The 22,019-nt window shown below is 44.2% G+C and overlaps 1 protein-coding gene across 3 annotated transcripts in view; it reads left to right on the top strand.

Moving 5' to 3' along the window:
* SLC9A1 (solute carrier family 9 member A1) overlaps positions 1 to 22,019 on the top strand; it is an 82,122-nt gene that overhangs the window by 46,796 nt on the left and 13,307 nt on the right. For all 3 annotated transcript variants that reach the window (XM_048500428.1, XM_048500429.1, XM_048500430.1), the window contains exons 2-6: positions 8,263 to 8,723; positions 10,641 to 10,891; positions 13,649 to 13,866; positions 16,091 to 16,293; positions 19,966 to 20,055. In XM_048500428.1, the coding sequence (XP_048356385.1) occupies positions 8,263 to 8,723; positions 10,641 to 10,891; positions 13,649 to 13,866; positions 16,091 to 16,293; positions 19,966 to 20,055 (1,223 nt within the window). The remainder of the gene's footprint in view (positions 1 to 8,262; positions 8,724 to 10,640; positions 10,892 to 13,648; positions 13,867 to 16,090; positions 16,294 to 19,965; positions 20,056 to 22,019) is intronic.

Genomic DNA, 22,019 nt, shown 5'->3' with positions numbered 1-22,019 from the left:
GAAGTCTCGGCTGCATTTGTTTTTAATGTCCTCAATAATTACTGGGCCACAATATTAACTAACCCAGTTGCCTCCGTGAGACCAGGCCAGTAACAAGTTGCCTGACATAACAACTGCGGGACTTTGCTTTCTAGCTTTCTCCCTGCCTTTCTCCCTTTGTTTGCTTGGCTCTAGCTGAGTATTTTTGGGTACCACTTTTAGGAGCCAACTAGCAATGGGCAAAAGAAAAAAAGCAGGTGCTTGTATAAGAGGATGAGCAGAACAAGGCAAATGGGTGTGCTGAATCTCACCGTTGAATGGCATAATGAAAAGCACACTCTACCAAGCTATATTTTTAGAAATTGACAAAAAAAGAGAAAGTCTGAATCTTTTTGTTCTCATTAGCTCGGGAGTGTTCCAATCCTAATGGAATCCTGACAGCCTGCGGGAATAAAATGAGAGACAGTTCTAATTGCTGGGCTTGAAGTTTTTCTTATACACATGACTCAGCTCTTTCAAAAACAGAATGCGACTCAGCTGCAGTTTTCTCAACAACTCCAAGCAGCACACAATTTTGCAACTCGCAAGTAGGCTATGGATGCTTTGAGGCTACCAAATTTGACCTGCTGTTCTTCAGGGCTATTCTTGCAAGTGGTAAACAAGCAGCCTGGTAGCAAGCAGCATTAATTGGGAAGGGGAGGTGCTCACCAGGATTGTGCTGGAATCCTGGACAGCTGTGCCCAAAGCAGACAGTGGCTGGAGCTGGGGACTGAAGTAAAGCAAGTGAAAAGGATTTGTATCAGGTCTAGCTTCATACTGCCTGCCTGCCCATCACGGGCTTCATACTGTCTGCCTGCCCATCACGGAAGCCAAGATTGTGCACCTTCTGTACCTGAACAGGGCTCCAAAGCCTGAGCATGTGCAATCCACAGTAATTCATATTTATTTACTTCAATTACATCCAAACTTTCTCTTCAAAGATGACCCGAAGCATCTCCTTTTTATCCTGCTAACGTTCCTGTCAGGTAAACTTCCATGGCATAGTAGGGGTTCAAACCTGGCTGACACCGTAACCACTATATCATGCAAGCTCTCACAAGAACTTCAAGATCTGATTCTCACTGGCATGGCAAACATGCAGCTGGCCTTCCGACACCTTGGAGGCTGGCCACATTAAAAAATGGAGTCAATAGGTTCAAGTAATCATTCTGTTTTATTGGGGTGGGTGTTTGTGTGTATGTGTGTGTGAGTCTTATTATGCTCTTAGGCCTCTTTTTTTCTGCTCTAGTTCTTTGCCCCTCCTCACCTATGATTTAAATGATAGCATCAGCAATATCTGGAAATGTATTTTTGATGAAAATTATTTCAGTTTTTCTCAACCTTCCCAAAAGTCGGGCCAAGTATTTCTTGTCTGCCTTCTGGGCCTCCAGTCTGGACAGGTTGGATGCTTCTTGGTTCACGGGGCTGTAGATGAACTCATGGCCCTAGAGGCATCACAACGCAGTACTGATTACATTAAACTGGTGATTCTGCCATGGAAGTGAATATTTAACAACTCCCAAGTTACACAATAGCCTGTTCTTGAGCTGCCGCAATTACAGACTGCAACAATTATGTTTAACACACTCACAAAAACCCAGAATTGGTCTGTGCAACCAGCACTTCAGTGGAATCCTGGCTGTGCCATAAACTGCCAGGAACATCTCTAGAGGATGTAGAGCAATGAGCAAGACAGTCACTTGAACTGGGCTTTTGTCATGCTCTAGCAAAATGTTTCACAGACCAAGGTGTCAAAACTATATGATAATGGCTTTTCCCAGACAAGTTGCTTAAAACATCTCAAGAACATTTTCAAAAAAACCCCTCTACTACGATGTTCGTCTGCACTCACCTCTTCCAAACATTTCATATCTGCATAATTAAAAAATTTTTTTTGGTGGTTATTCATTGCAACAATGCTCTGATGATTCATTGGTTCATTGCTTTGTTAATTCCTTGCTTCATTGCTTTGTGGGTCCCTAAAAACATCCAGAAAAAAATAAAATGGAGGAAAATCAAGAGGCAAAGTGGAAAGGAATGAGGTGAAGGACACTGAAAAATGGCAGACCAGGCGCTGAGTGATGGCATAGAGACGGGAGGAAATGGACACTTTAAAAAGGCAGGCTAGGCACCAAGGGGGAGGCTGAGCGATGATGGCACAGGGGCAAAGAAACTGGCCAGGCTTTTCAGTGATAAATGTAAAACATAATTCTGACTGCACTGTAAGAAAGCTGGTTCAGAAACATTTCAGAGAAAAGAATGGTCATAAAAGGGTTTTCAGAAAGGACGGATTGAAAGGAAAATGAAACGTTTCTGGCATGAATGGGGAAAAAATTAAGTGGAAACTATTGCTAAACTATTATTATTTATTAATTCAAGTGGAAACTATTCATTGGTATGTATTAATTCAGAGGAAACTATTTATTAATGTGCCGGAAATGTTTTAAATGACTTGTGCGGAAATGGCCAGTGTTTTATGATTTAATGAGCTGAACCCCAAACAGATGGTCAGAGTGCACCCAGCAGTTTGTCAGGAAAGCCACAGAGCAGCAGAGGGTATGGATTAAAAAAATGCTGTCTCCTGTGAAAATCATTTCCTTTGCCAGGGAATCAGAGGACAGAACATGCTGGGCCTACTGGCTTTGTTCTTTCCCAAACAGCAGAGTGTAATTTGGGGCTGGAGGAAGTTATGAAATCCTAACCTCTGCTTTGGGAGAAAGGAAGTATTGGTTGAATTAATTTTTTCAGAAAAACAAAAGGAAGGTACAGGAAACCATGTTAGTTCTTCAAAGGATGTCTGTAAATAAACAGGTGAAAAAATTGATGTGGTGGAAGGGAAGGCATTGGTGCTTCCACTAGGGTTGCCAGGTCCCCTCTGCCCATTGGCAAGGAAGGGGCTGGGTAGGGAGTGATCTTGCCAGGCTTAAAATGAGGGCTAGGCCTTGATCTCGACATCAAGTGACAGTATCATTCAGTGAGAATGTGCTGGTATTTGGGCAAAGCTCTATGACAGAAACTCTTTTTACCACAGATTTTTGCCCAAATATCGAAGTCATCACACCCATGACAATCAGGCTTAGGCAGCATTTTAAGCCTAGTAAACCGCTGCTGGACAGCTGGGTGGCACCCACAGCAGAGGAACTGCAGCTGCCAGTTGGGGTTGTAGTAACCTCAGCTTCCACAGTTTTCCCCACACCTTTCTTGCCTCAGCACCGCCCATCATGATAGGTGTCCAATATTTCTTTGCTTCTACACATGTCCACCATAAATGCTAGGAGCTACCTTTACTCTTACATTTCCAACAATTCGTTAAATCATTTTTTGTATATATTAGGTAGAACTGCAGGAGTTTATATAATATCTATATGGCATTTTATAATTTGCTTTTAAGTTTGATTCTAATGTAAATTTCAGATCCCCCCCCCCCCCATACTGTTTTCCAGTCTTGTACTTGAATGGTGTGCCCCACAGTTTCTGTTTACCTTATCACTTTAAGGTTCTGTGCTAAAGTGATAGCTTCAGCATTTCTAGCCCTTAAAATTGCAGAGAGATGTTTGCAACTGTGTTAGCCATGTTTGGTGAAGTCTCACCAAACAGTGTAGGAGCCTATCAAGATTGTGAAGGATGAGGTACCTGGAATCATTGCTGTTTACAAAGGGCTTTTTAAATGGAGGGATGACGAAGGGATGCTCCTTCCCCAATCAGAAACTGCAGCTTTGATTTTTTTAAAAATGACCTATGGAAATTAGCGAGTTCTAGCACCCTGCAAGACCACCCAGAGAGAAAGAGAAAAATCTCTAAGCCTATACTTAGTGTGAGAGAGCTGCTAGTCCTAGAATTTCCATTCAGGATAAAGGCCTGCCTGGATGTGCTTCAGACTTGCTTTTCCTTAGTTCTATACACACACTGTGCACATTTATAGGTATCAGCATATGTAGTAGAGGGATGGGGGAGGGGCGAGTCCCAAACCTGGTGACCGTGCTCCGAATGAGAGTTCTGACCCTAACTCCAACCTACCTTCATTCACTTTCCATGATGTTGTAGGCCGGGGTGCCTCTGTTTAGGACTTCTGTTAATCACCTTTCTAACACATACAAGCACTGCATTTCAACCAAACCTCCAGGCCAGGAGATCTCCAGGAATTGCAACAGAACTACAAGGATGAGTTCCCTTAAAGAAAAAGGCTGCTTTGGAGGGTGAACTGAATGTCGTTATACCCTGATGTTATTACACTCTCCGCTCCTCAAACCCTGCTCTCCCCAAGCTATACCCCAAAATCTACATGCATTTCACAACCCTACACCATACATATGAGGAGAACATACTTCTGACAGTTGCCATTTTGTCTGAAAGAGGTAGTGTGTGCATTTTCAGTGTGGCATGAAACACATTCTCCCATGCGGTGAAAAATAATGACGGTAAAGGACTGGCACACGCCTTCAATGTTTTTGTCTCAAGAGAGAAAGAAGGGTAGTACAGGAAGAGAGTGAGAAGGTCCCAATGGTGCATACAGAGGCAGCTATCAGTTCTCTGCAGCTGTTGCAATAGAATGTTTTGGTAGAAATGAGTTTATTTATTCATTTAGGTATTTAAACCCCAGTTTTTCTTCCCATGTTGTCATATATCAGCACCACTATGTTGCAGTGGTTAGAGTGCCAGGCTAGGATCTGGGAGACCCAGGATGAAATCCCTGCTGTCATGGAAGGTTGCTGGGGTGACCTTAAGCCGGTGGCACACCCTCAGCCTAGCTTACCTCACATGGTTGTTGTTGTGAGAACAAATGGAGAAGAGATTGATGTAAGGCACTTGAGGCCCTATTGGAGAGACAAGTGAGTTATAAATGAAGTAAAATAACTAAATTATCATCCTTTTTATCCTCACAACAATGCTGTAATGTAGGCTAGGCAGATAAAATGTCACTGCCCCAAGATCATGCAGCACTCTCCCATAATAGAGTGAGGAATCCTTGTCTAATATCCTAACCGCTAGACCACACTGGTTCTGGACATAATTATACAAGCATCACTGTGTGTATCAAACACATTCTCTGTGTTCACACTTATGGTGCTTTCAGTTTTGCTGGATTGGAACAGTGCATTCTGATGTCTGGCATGATGTTTGGCCCCTAGAGCATTTTGCCCTGTTCCCCAATGGTTATTGCACTTCTGTTCTGAAAGAGCGGGGGTGTTGTCACTGCTGGTAGTTTGCGGAGTACAGGGTGCATTTATTATCAGTGCTTGTACCATGTACTAACAATTCAATGCAACGGCAATGGAACATGAAAAAGTGAGCAACGTAGCCATCTGTCTCTTGATGGGGAAAAAGGTGTTGATTAAACAATGTTAATGTTGCACACGTGAACCACAATGGAAAATCAACAGAAACTGTGCTTTTTAATTCTAGCCATTTGTTATATAGTATTGTTCTTTGAGTATCTCAGATGACAGGGTAGGTTTTTAGAGTTTGAGGCTGTGAATGAGATTTGGAGGGCTCATGGCTCAGCGGTAGAGCATCTGCTTTTTATGCAGATGGGCCCAGGTTCAATTCCTGTCATTTCCAGGAAAAAAGATCAGGTGAAGTGAAGGACCTTTGCCAGAGTTCCTGGAGAGCCACAGCCAATCTGAGTAGACAATATTGAAGAGGAGGAGGAGGAGGAGTTTGGATTTATACCCCACCTTTCTTTCCTGTTAGGAGACTCAAGGTGGCTTACAAGCTCCTTTCCCTTCCTCTCCCCACAACAGACACCTTGTGAGGTTGGTGGGGCTGAGAGTTCCAACGAACTGTGATTAGCCCAAGGTCACCCAGCAGGAATGTAGGAGTGCGGAAACACATCTGGTTCACCAGATAAGCCTCCGCCACTCAGGTGGAGGAGTGGGGAATCAAACCTGGTTCTCCAGATTAGAATCCACCTGCTCTTAACCGCTACACCACACTGACCTTGGTGGACTGATAGTCTGATTCAGTAAGAGGCAGCTTCGTGTGTTAATGTGTTAATGTACTAAAAAAATGAAGTTGGAAACTGGGGCTGGTAACATTTCTCATCTGCCAGAACTCAGAGTGAACTAGCTGAACTAGCCAGCCAACTCTTGAAGACGATTCCTTGTAACATCTCATATTTCCATGAGATGATCAGTTTTTAAGCTGAGGAAGCAGCTGGTATTCCTGTGAAATAACTGTGTTTCAATGTAAGACACGTTGAAGAAAATTTTAGGAATTTGTCTTCTTAAGGAAATAGGCTGTATTAAAATGGAATTATTCAGAAGTATACTTTTTGTAGTGGAAAGAGAATTGTGGTTTATGGCACAACATATGTTTCTCAATGTGGTACGTGTGGGCACCATGGCACCCGCTGATACCTTTCCTACTGCCTGCCAAGTAAGTGGCCAGGAAATGTGGGGTTTTTGATTGGCCGTTGGAAATTTGGCTGGCTGTGCAGATTTTTAGTGATTGTATTTTGGCATCTGGCATCAGAGCATAAGGATCTTAACTGGGGCTGAAGATTTTGTGTCCACAGAAGTTTGGAAATCCCGGTATATGGCATGCATAAACATGTTCTTAGATTGCTGTGTTTGCTATTTGTGTAATCTAGTTTGCATTTTCAAAATCATATCTTATGCCACCTTTATTACATTATTTCCTAATTTTGTGATCCGATCTTGTGGCACTGTTTATTGTATGCCATACTGTTTCTTTTGCATTGTTTTTAAAATTTTAAAACAATGAGTCTCAGCAAGAAAGGGAGATTTTAAGTAAAGTATATAAATGCACAACTGATTGATTTCTGAGCACTCCTATGTAAGATGCAGAGGTAGTTATGCACAGCATTGAGTAATGATCTAGAGCTTTGTAGTTTCTGTTTGTTGAGTGTCCATGACAGAGACCTATCCCACAAAGAGATTTATAAATTATGTTCTTTAGCCAGCCAGTTGCTGTTCAAAGGACAATCCACTCTGTTATCTTTTACTGCATTGTTATTGAACGAATTAAAGCAGGTTTTTTTAATGGCACATGCAATATGATGCACTGCATAACATAACAGACATAGCCCAGACTCCTGTGGCACATTGATAATTGCTAGTCAAGTATCTATGGCCATTTATGCACTGTGGTTTCCTTCGCATTGAACGTTGATTCCCTTTGGGTTGGATTCTTGGATCCACACATGTTTCCCCCCCTCTCAAACTTACTTTGCCTCTGAATAGGAAATCTCCCTGGTTCTGACAGCTCTGAAAGTATGACTCTTCCTCTCCTTTCGCTGAGAGAGCAAAGGGAAACAACATGTGTTTTGTGGGGTTTTCTCACTCCTCCCTGCCTTCCCCCGCCCACACAACAATTTCTCCCTTTCTTTTGATCACCACTTCCAAATTAATGCTAGACTGAAAGAGCACCCCCCACCCCCCCAAGGCAGCAGGTGACCTCTCCAGACAGAGGTTGCATGGAGAAATAAGGAAGCAGGGGGCCGGGCAAAATGGCAGATTGGCTCTGCTGTGGACACTTCGTAGCAGGAGAATCCTGGGTGTAAACAAATAACCAAAAGAAAAACTCACTGCTAAGCAAACATCCCTGGGGTCAATAGTGCAAGTATGAAGGGTCTACTTTTCTGGCCTGCAGTACCATATATAGGGTGCTGTGTGGTTTCCGGGCTGTATGGCCGTGTTCTAGCAGCATTCTCTCCTGACGTTTCGCCTGCATCTGTGGCTGGCATCAGATCCTCTGAAGATGCCAGCCACAGATGCAGGTGAAACATCAGGAGAGAATGCTGCTAGAACACGGCCATACAGCCCGGAAACCACACAGCACCCCAGTGATTCCGGCCGTGAAAGGCTTCGACAGTACCATATATAGTTTGAAGGACTGCGGAAAAATTGGATAGCACCCTGTAGACAGCATTCACACACCTCTTCTCCACCAACAATTAATTCCACACGTTGTTTAATTTTTATCATAACTAAAAGCTACAACAAATGATACTAAGATGGCTCCTTTTATGCACAGATGTATATTTTGTATGCCATTCCAGAATGAATCTTTTTCTGCTGCCTTGGAACTGACATATTTGTATCCGAGGAGCAAACAAAATTCATATGAAAGTTTGCCCATAGGGTTCCTCCTTTTCCCAAGTCTGTTAGTCTAGGGGATTTACATAGTTTGGTTTTATTGTCCAGCTCTGGGCAAAGCTAGGACTTGCAAAGTGCAATGCATCAGCAAAAGTGCTAACTTGGTTCCTTGTTGCTTCTCCTCCAGGATTCCATGTTATCCCGACAATTTCCAGTATAGTTCCAGAGAGCTGCTTGCTCATCGTGGTAGGTCTACTCGTTGGGGGGCTTATCAAGGCCGTAGGAGAGGAACCCCCAATCCTAGAGTCGGACGTCTTCTTCTTATTCCTTCTCCCACCCATAATCCTGGACGCTGGCTACTTCCTGCCCTTGCGCCAGTTTACTGAGAACATGGGCACCATCCTGATATTTGCAGTGGTGGGAACACTGTGGAATGCCTTCTTCGTGGGTGGACTGTTGTATGCTGTGTGCCAGATTGATGCGACTGAATTGGGCCACATCGGCCTTTTGGACAACCTGCTTTTTGGTAGCATCATCTCAGCTGTGGACCCTGTGGCTGTACTGGCTGTGTTTGAGGAAATCCACATCAACGAGCTCTTGCACATCTTGGTATTTGGAGAGTCATTGCTGAATGATGCTGTCACTGTGGTAAGTGGGAATGTAGGTGAAAATGACCCTGCCCCAAGGCAAAGAGAGGCAGTTGCCTCAGGATTCCATTTGAAGAGACAAATATGAGAAGAGCAGGACTCTTGGGCCATAGTCCAGTGGGGTTGGCCCCCTCAGAAAGAATAGGAACTATAAACAAACACCAGAGCATATATAAACCTAAGCAGAGGTGGAGCAGGGAAAAATGGCGCTTGGGGCAAAACCTGCTCAGAGCCCCCCACACCCCACCGTGCCCCACTTACTTTAGCCAGCGTGGCAGTGGTGGTCCCGAGCAGCCTGGCAGGGCTAGGCCAAGGGGCACCCAGCGGCAGCCCAGCCAGGCTGCTCCTTCAGTTGGTGGAGGCTCCGCTGGCTGAAGGAGCAGCGGGGCAGGGCTGGGCTGGGCCAAGGGGCGCAGGAACTGGCCTGCAGGGGGCGGGGTTCCGCGGCTTGATTGGGTGCCGCGGTGGCTGGCCAGCTCTGAGCTGCCTGCACCGGAGCCCCGCTCCCCAGCTTCCCTGCAGGCTGGCTCCTGCCCTCCCCAAAGACCAGAGGGGGGCAGGCCACGGGTGGCTCAGGCAGGCGCTGCAGGGGAGGGCCAGCTCCTTCCTTCCCTGGGGAAGGCCTGGCCCAGGCTAGAGGTGTGGGGGGCGATTTTCCACCCCACCCCCCACTTGACTGAAAGGTGGCTGCCTGGGGCGTTTGTCCCCAGATCGCCTCATTGCGCCTCTGAACCTAAGGCTTTCTCTTGCTGGGTGAGATCAAGGGTCCATGCAGTCAAGCTTTCTATCTCCGTTTAGCTTGTTGAGCCTTGCAGGGATAAGCCAGAACAAGCAGAACCTGAGGACTAGGAACAAAGGGAAGGAGTCTGTCAACTAGTATACCTGCAAGAACACACCCAAATAGTTTTGATTAAATTAAGATAGGATCACTGACTTCAACCAGATTTAATACTTGGAGTCACTGACACAGGCTACAGTCTTCACTTCACCCAAGACAGGAGGCTGCAGCAGAAGCTTTAACCACCTGCTTTTTATTTGGAGCCAAAGTGCTTAAAGTGCATTAAGGGGTAATCCACGCAGTGTATAATTTCCTGTGTTGATGCCTAAAGATCTTTTCACCTCTCCCTCCATCTACTCTGACACTTTTACCCACATTCTGGGTAAGATGTATCTTGTTGCCCTACCTTGCAGGAGGGAGAAGGAAAATCAGAAGGAGGTAGGGCAGAAGCTTCTCCAAAGCCTCAGAGGAAAATTGAACATTTCACTGAGAACCTAGCACTCTCTAACCAAATAGCAAAAATTAAGGTCCATGTGCTAAGATAGCATAGGGTATGCCAGCTTGCAGTTTTCTCTTGAGTATTGGGTATGTTTGCAATTTGTATAGAAAACAAATGTATAACTTTTACATTCCATAACTATGTCAGATGTTGAAATTTGACGTAAGTAGATAAGTTGTAAATACTACATTTTATATTGTTAGAGCAGTAAAATTAGTTTAGGTTTGATTGGATTGTTAAGTATTAATACATATTTCAATTTTCCCCAAAATTCATGTTAGGAATAAAAAGAACAGAGAAAAATCCAGGTTTTTTTCTGTGGCTTCAAAATTTCTGGAAATTGAAAAAAAATTGGTAGAAACAGACTTTTTTTTCAGTTTGCTTGTGCTGTTGATGGTTTTTTTGGTTGGTTTTTGGTTTTTGTCTTTGCGTTGATGAAACAGATATTCCAAGACTGCATTTATATCAGAGCTTTGCACTCCAACAGAATGAATGCTTTAGAGTTTTAAAGCTAGCTCTTGATCATTTCCCTCCTCCCTTTTTCACATTACTGATTTGCCGCCATTTTCATGTCAGCGCACCTGAAGGCATTCTCTGATCCTTGAACAGCGATCTCATCTTCCTCCTTTCTTTCCCTCCAGGTTCTCTACCACCTTTTTGATGAATATGCCACCCTTGACAAAATCACCTTCACGGACATCATCTTGGGTTTCCTCAGCTTCTTCGTGGTATCCCTGGGGGGCGTCTTTGTTGGGGTGGTCTACGGCATCATTGCTGCCTTCACTTCCCGCTTCACCTCTCACATCCGTGTCATCGAGCCTCTCTTCGTCTTTCTCTACAGTTATATGGCGTACCTGTCAGCGGAGGTCTTCCACCTTTCAGGCATCATGGCGTAAGTACTGTCAAGGCAGGCTTTGGAAGTCATACTCTCGTGGAGGATCTGCCAGCTCAAGTTTCTGAAGGAATGCACCTCTTATTTTTTATTCCACTTTTTAAACAAAAATTGATTCCTAAAGCAGGCATATTTCAGTTGGCCCTTCTATTAGCAGGTGCTCAACATAAGTGAATATAAAAGACAAGCCCTTAGACTTAAAATGTCAGACTTGGATCTAAGAGACCCAGATTTGAATCCTCTACTCTACCATGGAAGCTTTGACCAGTCACAGAATCTCAGCCTGACCTACCTCACAGGGCTTTTGTGAGGGTAAAATGGAGTAGAGGAGATTGTTGTAAGCCACTTTGAGTTCCCATTGAGGAAAATGGCATGGTATAAATGAAGAAAAAATTAAAAATGAATAAAAAGGTTTGTAAAGTAAGGCTAGCAGCTTGAATAGCCCTGTCTAGCTCAGTCTAGTCAAGGCTTTGAAGCTAAGCAGGGTTGCCCATGGTTAGTATTTGGATGGCAGACCACCAAGGAAGACCAGGGCTGCTACATGGAAGATGACAAAGGCAAATCACCTCTGTTCATCTTTTGCTTTGAAAACTCCGTTGTCCTGGAGTCACCATGGATCAGTTGTGACTTGGTGATACATGATTATGGAGTTAAAGCAAATTTACTTTAAACCCTAGCAATGGATGAGGCAAACAAATCATTGGTGGGATTTTTGATAGTCCCTCATATTTTAATGAAGCTGCCATTGCGACATGGATCTTTGTGCAATTAGCAGTCCAGTCAAAACAAGGCACTGTGAGACTTCAAATTCCTTTGGCTTCTGCCTGAGCTAGCATTGGAATTAAATTGATGGATTTAAATTGGATTTGTTTCTCAATCAAGGACAGCAGAGAGCAAAATTGTGTTCTACCTTTTCTGGAACGCACATATAAAACTGTCTTTTGTTGAGTCAGGTCATGGGTAGATCTAGCCCAGTACAATCTGCTCTGACAGGTAGCTGCAACTTTCTCAGGAGGCTTGAAAGACATGCAGAACTTTCCAGAAATCTTGAAGCTGTGGAGGGGGAAAAAACCTGGAAAACAGGAAACTGAATATAGACAATACTATTTAATTAAGGCTGATCTTATTTAACTGTTTTAACAACATATAAAATGCATTGTTTGTAACTTAGCATATAAACGTTTTTTTATGATTTCCCTTTCTTCAACCAGAATTTAAATATGCCCCAAAAGAGACAGCTGCAAACTGCTGTCCCTTGTGCAGCCTTAGCAGACATAACTTAGTTTTTTTTCATCTGAGAAGTAGTAAAAAATATTAGTTGGAAGTCATAAACACACATTTTGTAATAAACAAAAATGTTATTTAAACAGAAACAGCTTCATGGAGTCATAATAGAGCTAACAGCACATCTGGGTATTGAGTTAGCCGTGCATCGTGGAAAACATTGAACCACTTAATAACATGTCATAGCATAATAATTGTAGGCAAAATTAGTCACATTTAAAGAACAAACATAGGCATGAAAGTATGTTGTTGAGAATGCAGGATTTAAATATTTTTCATGTTCAAATTGACAAACGTTGGCCTGTGGTTTGAACAGAATTTGAAACAGAGACTCAGTATTAGTTTTGGAATCCTTGTTGGTAGGGAAAGTGCAACTCATCGCTTGCAAGTTTACACACAGTGGTTTTTCTAGGGAGAGCAGAAAATGAGTCATCAGCTGACCGAAAGGAGGGGAGGGATTTCAAATGTCCCCTGGATTGATATCCATAGTACTAAATTGTCTGACCCATGCACTATATCTCTAAATCCTAATTCCTAATTCTATGGCCCTGCACTTGCTTTATTTATTATTATCATTACTTTACTCAATTTATACAGTTTTCTCCTCACTGGAGACCCAGAGTGGCTTACATCATTCTCATCTTCATTTTATCCTCACAACAACCCTGTGGGGTAGGTTAGGCTAAGTGTGTGAAGACGAGGTAACTCAGACAGCTTCTATGCCAGAACTGGAGATTCAGACTTGGGTTTTCCAGAGCCTAGACTGGCACTCTAACCACTACATGATACTACATGATACTACAGGTGTTTCCCAACCTTTTCGACGTCATGGTATCCTTGACATCACTCTTCATATCTCATGGTACCCCTGCCATCCCCCTCCCCCCCAGTGCCCCTGCTTGCCAGCCGCCCACCTTCCCCTCCCAGGATGAAGGGAAGTACTGCGGGGAGGGGGCGGGAGTGGCAGCTGACTTTGCAGCAGGCCCTGCCCTCTGGGCCAGCTCCATGTTCTTGCTGGCGCCGGTGGGAGACACTGCAAAAGTGAGGGGGGCCATTAGTGTTGTTGTGGTACCCCTGGGATATACTCACGGCACCCCAGGATACCATGGAACCCTGGTTGGGAATCGCTTGTGATGGCAATTTTCTGTTCTTTTCTCTTATCTCTGTTTATTGATATGATATCAACAGGCACCTTTTGCTATGGTGTTGGAAGCCCAACTTGTCGAGCACCAGCTGTCTAGTATCTCATGGCCTTTCCTGGCCCTGTGTTTTGATTGTTTTTAACTGGTCATGCCATGGATTGAACCAAGGAGTTTTTATACAAAATGTGTAATCGACCCTATGAGCCCTGGTTCCCTTCCCTCCCATTCTAGCCCTCACATTTGAACAACGGTGAAATGTAAGCTTATGAAGCCTGACACTTATGGGGCATTTCGGTGACTTCCTGTGTTCTGTTTCTTCCTACCTCTGCAGACTCATTGCTGCTGGGGTGGTTATGCGCCCTTATGTGGAGGCCAACATCTCCCATAAATCCCACACCACCATCAAATACTTCTTGAAGATGTGGAGCAGTGTCAGCGAAACCCTCATTTTCATCTTTTTGGGTGTCTCCACTGTGGCTGGAAACCACCGCTGGGAATGGACCTTTGTCATCAGTACCCTGGTTTTTTGCTTGATTGCCAGGGTTTTAGGTGAGACTCCAAGGGTGAAAGGAGGAGCAGTGGGAGGCGGAGGAGATTTGTACATGTGTGCAGACCACGGAATCTAGCTGTTTATCCAGGGTGGAGGCAACTGTAGAATCCTTGGAATGCAGCCATGGATTCCCCATGAGAAGCAAACCTCTCCCTATGAAGAGAGACTTAGGGAGCTGGGAATGTTTAGCTTGGAGATGCGAAAGTTAAGGGAGGACATGATAGCTATGTTTAAATATTGAAAGGGATCCCATGTTGAAGAGGGAGCAAGCTTGTTTTCTGCTGCCTCAGAGACTAGGACACTGAGTAATGGATTCAAGGTGCAGGAAAAGAGATTCCACCTAAACTTTAGGAAGAACTTTTTGACTGTCAGGGCTGTTTGACAGTGGAATTCACTGCCTCAGAGAGTGGTGGAGTCTCCTTCTTTGGAGGTTTTTAAACAGAGGCTGGATGAACATATGTTGGGAGTGCTTTGATTGTGTGTTCTTACATGGCATGGGGTTGGACTTGATGGCCTTTGTGGACTCTTCCAACTCTATGAGCCTATGATTCTTGCTTAGCCTACACCAATGGTTCTCTGTGAGTTTCAGTTCTCTGACAAGGAGTTTGTGAGGTCAGACTCCTAGGCTAGAAGAGGAAGCTGTTGGTCTCCTTCCTCCTTGTGGTAGGAAAGGAGAAAAGGAGATGCTATATTACCTGCATCGTTCTCTGTCTTTCCTTGTGTCTGGCAGAATGATAGGTAAGCCAAACAAATGTTGATAAGCATGCTTGATCTGGATAGTTGATACCAAGTGTCAGGATTCCTCTGAAGCATTGGCTGCTGATAAAGAAGAGAAATTCAGGCATCATATGAAATCATAGTTAAGAGAGCATAACTGCAGGTAGGCTTGCACCAAACTTGCAAAGCATGTTTTGTGATCCGTTGGTTCAAATTAAGGCACCATGGTTGGAAGTGAGTTTGCAAACTTTGGTTTGTGCTAACTGTGGTCTGGCGTGAGGTCTGAATTGACAAGCCATTGCCACTGGTTCACTTCTACATATAAAGTTCCCTTAACCTGAGTCAGATCCTTGGTCCATTGAAATTAGCACTAACTGGCAGTCGCTTTCTAGGCTCTCTGGTCAAGGTCTTTCATACCACCAACTACCACATCCTTTAAATTTGGGAGGCCACAGGTTGACCCTGGAACTTTCACATGCAAAGCAGATGCTCTGTCCTTGAGCCATGTCCCCAGTAGTGGGTGCTGCACCATGGAAATTGGTCTGGGCATGGAACTGAGTGTTGATGGGAAAGGGGAGAGGAAGATAGACATTGGCTGCAAGCCTGTTCTCTGTTTACCTGTTGTTCTTTTGTGTTAGGGTCTAAATCAGGGGTAGGGAACCTGCGGCTCTCCAGATGTTCAGGAACTACAATTCCCATCAGCCCCTACCAGCATGGCCAATTGGCCATGCTGACAGAGGCTGATGGGAATTGTAGTTCCTGAACATCTGGAGAGCCGCAGGTTCCCTACCCCTGGTCTAAATGATGTTAAAGTTTGAGCTGGCATGTTGTCTGAGTTACACAAGAGGCTAAAGTTTGGAGTGTGGAGGGAACACGTCCAATGGATAATTTAAAATTTGAAGCATCTGGCATGCCCCTCCTTGACTCTACAGTAGGTGCGGAGTTGTTGAATGCTCCTCTGTGTTTTTAATTGACACTGTATGGAAAAATAGCACATCAAGAAGAAGGATTTTAACCTAGCCTTCCTGATGTATTAGTTTTTCACATGCAATATGTTTACAATGTAAGGTAGTTCTGGACCTTATATTCTCCCCCCCCCCTAGTCATGTGTTATTTCTCCTAGTTGGCTCCAGGGTTCAATAAATGAATACATTTATTCAGGAGGAATTTTCTTTCAAGTCAAATAGGCTCGTGATCTGACGTCAATTATGATTTCTTTTCTTTTGTGCCATTAATCAAAGTTGCTTCCTTGAGCTACTTGTGAGTAAGCTTTGCATGCTTCTTTCTTGCTGGGTCAGCTTTTTGGTGTCTCTTCCAAAATGTGCTCTGCTGAACTCAGCTGCCAGAAATTCCTTGCTTCTAACAATTTCCTCATGGAACTCGGCCATTTTGAGTAGGTGCAAATGTTCAGCTGCATAGGTTTTTTTTGCTTCTAGAAGTTTTTAACAGTTTATCCCTTTTTATCTTTGTCTTATCCTAATCATCTTCTTATTATTTATCATTCAGGTGTCCTTGGGTTGACCTGGTTCATTAACAAATTCCGCATTGTGAAGTTGACCCCGAAGGATCAGTTCATCATCGCCTATGGTGGCCTGCGAGGGGCCATCGCCTTTTCCCTGGGTTACCTCTTAGAGAAGGAACATTTTGGGATGAAAGATATGTTCCTCACTGCCATCATCACAGTCATCTTCTTTACTGTCTTTGTGCAGGTAGACTTGCAAACTTTCCTGAAGGGTGAAGATTAAGCCAGGGGTCCCCAGTCTAGTTGAATTTACGGGCAGTTTTCGGAATTTTGAGAACAGTGTACATTGTGACAAAATGGCTGCCATGTGGCCATAGCCAACCACAAAATGGCTGTCACAAGGGCTGGGTCCAATAGCAAACTGTTGGGAGGTTCCTCATAATATAAGGAGATTCCAAGCCAGGCATCCTGTCATGCAGGCTACTGTTTCCGAATGGGCGATTGCTATAGACACACAGGTGGTGCCTTTTCTGAAGCACCTCCTGCTCCACTGAAATGAGGTAAAGCCCCGTTTGGCTTTTTTCTTTTATTTAGAAATACTAAAAGTTTGGGTCATGCCATGAAATTGTTTGGAGGGATGGAGGGCAGGAAATATTTCTTTGTGCAGCACAGAGCTTAGTTTACTATTTGTCTGTACAGTATGTTTTAAAACTCTCACTCTTCCTCCAAGTCGTTAGGCATGGTTCGCCCCCATTCCTCTTAGGTTAATCTCTCAGCAGCCCTGCAAGAGTAGGTTGGATTTAGGGAAGATGACTGGCCCAAAGTCACTCAGCAAGTTGCATGGCAGTACAGTATGTGAGTTTAATCCTGGATGTCTCAAGCTCTGTAAAAGTCTTTTAAAGACTACCGGTATTTATTCAAATATGAGCTTTTGTGAGTCGCAGCTCACTACGTAAAGAAGTAAGGTGACTCAGGAACACTCATATTGGAAGAAATGCTTTTAATCTTTAAGATACCCCTTTTGCTTTTCTGGCAGACTAACACAGGTACCCCTTGGCAATCCTAATCTAACACTTCTAATCACTATCCTACTCTGGTTTTCAGAGTTCATTGAGAGAAGACTCTCACTGGAATAGATGGCATTAAAGGAGATTGAGACAGATTTGTGGAGGCCAAATCTAAGAACAGCTAAATCAAACCATATTGCTTGGTGGGGTGGAAGGGAGCAGGTGAAATCTGTTGGTTCTGAGAAGCAGAGGATAAGGGCATCAGATCTGCCACTGCAGGAAACGTCATATGTTTTGGGTCTGATCTTGCAGAGGTGGTCCTTAAGTTCTGAAGATGATGTATGACCTTCACAGTTCTGCTGCGGTCTGACTGGGAACCCCCAGCTAAATTTCACCTATCCCTTCTTCTACCAAATCAGGAGAGACCTTCCTTTATTACAGACAGACAGAGTTTGTGTTGTGGACCTCATTTCCTGGCATCACGATGGATGTCTTGGAATCTCTGCAATGTTCAATCCTCCCTTCCCCAACTTCTAGAAGCTTCTTCTCATATAACATGTTGCTGGCCCAGATTCTCCTGTGATCTTCAACAGTTTCATAACTGAGATGTTTTCTCTGGAATAGGAATGGGTAGAGGGACTCGTGCCTTTTCTGTGGATCAGTTCCTTTATCTCATCATTCTTACTGAACAGTGGGGCCTTCCTTGTTCTGCTCCTTTGTACAATCTCCTGCACTGATCGGAATGTCCCAGGCTAGCCCTGTCTTATCAAATTGAGGAGATATTACATTTAAATTGTTCCACCCTGGTTAGTTTATGTGCCAAGTTGAATTTTATTGTGGGGTGTTTTTATTGTTTTATTTTTCTATAATTGCGTTGTCTTTTGCATGAACACGTTGGGAGCTGCTCTGAGTCTGCTGCAGCTGGGAGAGTGGGATACAAATCTAAATAAATAAATAATCTCAGATGCTATGCAGGGTTGGCTAGGGTTAGTACTTAGATGGGAGACCACTGAAGAAGTGGGATGTAAATGCCTACCTCAACAAAGTAGTCCTCCTCCTGTGGATGATTGTGATAGCCATAAGTCAGCTACAACTTGACATCACTTTCTACCACCACAGTCACCCACAGGAAGAGGGTGCTTTGTTGAGACAGGGATTTATATCCCCCTCCCCCATTTTCTGCCCAGTGAGGACCCAAAGAGGCTTACAAAATGGCCCTGTGAGCCTGACAGAGAATGACTGGGCCAAGGCCACCAGAGCAGGCTGAGCGTGGGACTGGAACCTGGGACTCCATATCCTAGTCTGGTACACTAAGCACTGCCCCCAGAGTTCACTTGCTGTGCAACCAATACTGAGGCCCGACTGTTTCACTAAGACAGTGCCCTGATCCATCGTTGTGACAGGTTCCTCCAACCAGTCGGCTGGGTCAGCTCTGTTTACAATAGTGGATCTTCTCCCTTCTGAGGGGCCAGCAAAGCCTGCTGAGACAGGGGCTGGAGAGATGCCCCAGAACTTGCCCTTCCCCACAGTTGTGGTGGAAAGCAAGTGCCAGGATGAGGCTATTGCAGACTGACCCAGCACTAGGGTATGCTTAGAACTGAGCATACACATGAATCTTGGCCCATCAAGGGGACGACGACGACACTATGACACAATGATAGAGTATCTGATTTGCCTCCAGAAGGTCCTACATTGAGCAGGGGGTTGGACTAGATACCCTGTATGGCCCCTTCCAACTCTGTGATCCTGTGATTGTAAGTGCCAGGTTCAGTCCTCAGTATCTCCAGTTGAAAGGGCCAGGCAATTGGTGATGTGAAAGGCATTTTTATGCCTGTGACCCTGAGGGACAGTTGCTTGTCTGAGTAGAGAATGCTGACCTTGATAGACAATGGTCTTGATAGACAATGGTATGAGGCAGCTTCATGGGTTCTTGTCTACTCTGACTGGCAGGGACTGACCAGAACCTTGCAAGGAACCTTCATATCACCTACAAGTTGATCCTTATAACTGGAGATGCCGGTGGTTTGAACCAGGATCTTCCCACCCAGTTTAGGTGGTAACTAACTCAGCATAGCCAGTGACAGCTCTCTTGCTTTTCCTCGATTATGTGTGAATTTTGTTCAGTTACCTTTCGGAGATAAAGAGGCTTTTCCTCAGTGTCCAGAAAAACAGCCTAGGCTTTTACCATCTGGCTCACTTGGGCTCTTGAGAGTAAGTGGACACACAGCAGACCAAATAATTTTTTAAAAAGTTTTATTAAAAAAAGAAAATTAAAGAGTCAGCATAAAAAAGCCTTCAGGATGAATAATTACATCGGCACAAATAGCAGAAGATCAACTAAAACATAAAACAGGATAAAGTGCTCACAAATATGCAAATATTAGCACAGTCCTTGAAATCCATTTAGCGTTGGCCTTAGCTTCTTCCAGAAAGCACAGAGTTAAAAAAAAGTTACAGCATTTCAGGTAAGTTCAGAATAGAATGGCAACTCTAGCCCCATAGCAAGTTTTTTTTTTTAAAATAAGGATTAGGTGAATCTTATTCAACCAATTAGAGCCAATTTGAGTGGAACTTTCCAGAGCCAAGCTCCAGGTCAGACTTACACATCAACCAAGTAGTGACTTGGGCCAGCCTGGCACAAATAATCACAACATCTCTTTAATGTTTTGAGAAACTGAGATGGGTAGCTAATATTCTGTGCTCGTTCTCACAACATCAAACAGGTGAAATAGAATCTAACCAGGACAGGGCCCTCCAATTAAAGGAGACAGAAAACATTCACAGGCCTGTTTTAAATGGTTCCCTTTCACAGCCTCAGCAACTTGACCAAAATTCTGACGACAATTGAATTTCTTGGCACTCGGGCAACTGATGCTCTTAGGATGATCATAAACTGGTTTTGTCTCTCCCAGGGCATGACTATCCATCCTCTGGTGGACCTTCTAGCAGTGAAAAAGAAGCATGAAACCAAGCGGTCCATCAATGAGGAGATTCACACACAGGTACTGGTTTGTTTCTACTTGACCATGAAATATCCTCACGTGCTGATTTAGTTCTGTTGCCTCCGTAATCATTTTCTTTTCTCCTGCTTCTAATGTCATTTCAAGTTAGACTTACAAAGTAGGTAATATAACCAGTCAAGAACATTTTAAAAAGTAAGCATGAGGGAACCATTGGGGGCTGAACTTTCCTAGGTTAGATCTTGGCTTTCTCACACCCCAGCTTTGTCATTGCTTTACTTTCCTACACACCAAGCATGAGACTTTGTTGCCCTCTAGGGGCCAGCCTTGGGATTGTATTGTACCTGTTCCACTACTTCCTGGTCTTTATGTTATTAGCAATGTTGTTCATACAGTTTTCTTTCTTTCTGTTTTGCTTTGTTTTTAAATCTGATTAATTGTACTACTGCATTGAGAAGAAAAATGTAAGGTTTCCAAAAATTAACAAAGTTGCAGTGCAGTTGAAACCCTGGTTTGATGCTGAAGATATACCAGTCCGGAAGGGCAGGAATGGGCGGGGCAGGGGTCACAGCAGCCAAACAAATCAAATAATTACTAATGGCGCCGACAGGGGAGAAAATGCATCCTTCAACTATTGCTTCTGTTGCAAACAGTCTCCGAAGGTGCCTGGGACCTTCTCTCATAGATTCCCTCTCCCTTTCCTACGCATTTAGATTATCTGCCTCTCTGCCAAATGCCCCCTTCCCACTTTCTGATGTACAGCAGGCAACTAGAGGCTATTGGTAAAAGAGGATGAAGTAGAGGAATGGACTTGTAACATTTGATATCTTTGTATATGTGTGTGTGGGGTGGCGGTGGGGGTGGGGTGGGTTTGCATTTCCCTTTGTTTTGAAACTTTTCCCCTGGAAACAGAAAACCAGCAAATAGAGGGTAAAATCTTGCCTTCCTGATGTTCCAGTTTCCTGTTGCAGAAAGGGGTTTTTTTTTTTAATGCAAAGGAACATTTCAAGCTGGAACCTACTCCCTGAAATGTGTGTAAAGTATCATCAAGTTGCAGCCAATTTATGGCAGCCCAGTAGGGATTTCAAGGCAAGAGACTAACAAAGGTGGTTTGTCATTGCCTTCCCTGGTGTTCCTTGGTTGTCTCCCAATCAGGTACTAATCAGAGGTGATGCAGCTTCAGAACATAAGAACAAGCCAGCTGGATCAGACCAAAGTCCATCTAGTCCAGCTCTCTGCTACTCGCAGTGGCCCACCAGGTGCCTTTGGGAGCTCACATGTAGGATGTGAACGCAATGGCCTTCTGCGGCTGTTGCTCCCAATCACCTGGTCTGTGGAGGCATTTGCAATCTCAGATCAAGGAGGATCAAGATTGGTAGCCATAAATCGACTTCTCCTCCATAAATCTGTCCAAGCCCCTTTTAAAGCTATCCAGGTTAGTAGCCATCATCACCTCCTGTGGCAGCATATTCCAAACACCAATCACATGTTGTGTGACGAAGTGTTTCCTTTTATTAGTTCTAATTCTTCCCCCCCCACCCCCCAGCATTTTCAGTGTATGCCCCCTGGTTCTAGTATTGTGAGAAAGAGAGAAAAATTTCTCTCTGCCAACATTTTCTACCCCATGCATAATTTTGTAGACTTCAATCATATCCCCCCTCAGCCGCCTCCTCTCCAAACTAAAGAGTCCCAAACGCTGCAGCCTTTCCTCATAAGGAAGGTGCTCCAGTCCCTCAATCATCCTCGTTGCCCTTCTCTGCACTTTTTCTATCTCCTCAATATCCTTTTTGAGATGTGGCGACCAGAACTGGACACAGTACTCCAAGTGCGGTCGCACCACTGCTTTAGCTTCTGAGATCCGAAAAGATTGAGCTAGCCTGCTCCATCTGGGTCAAGGCACCTGCTGAAGTTTGTGCCTCACTCTTCTGCTTGGCCTTAGAGCTGCCAAAATGGTAGAGCTCTCTAATGAGCACAGTCCCTTGACTGACTCCAAACTTTTTTTTACT

Source organism: Sphaerodactylus townsendi, linkage group LG06, assembly GCF_021028975.2.
Source record: "Sphaerodactylus townsendi isolate TG3544 linkage group LG06, MPM_Stown_v2.3, whole genome shotgun sequence".
Taxonomy (NCBI): Eukaryota; Metazoa; Chordata; class Lepidosauria; order Squamata; family Sphaerodactylidae; genus Sphaerodactylus; species Sphaerodactylus townsendi.
This window is presented reverse-complemented; position numbering and strand designations above follow the sequence as displayed.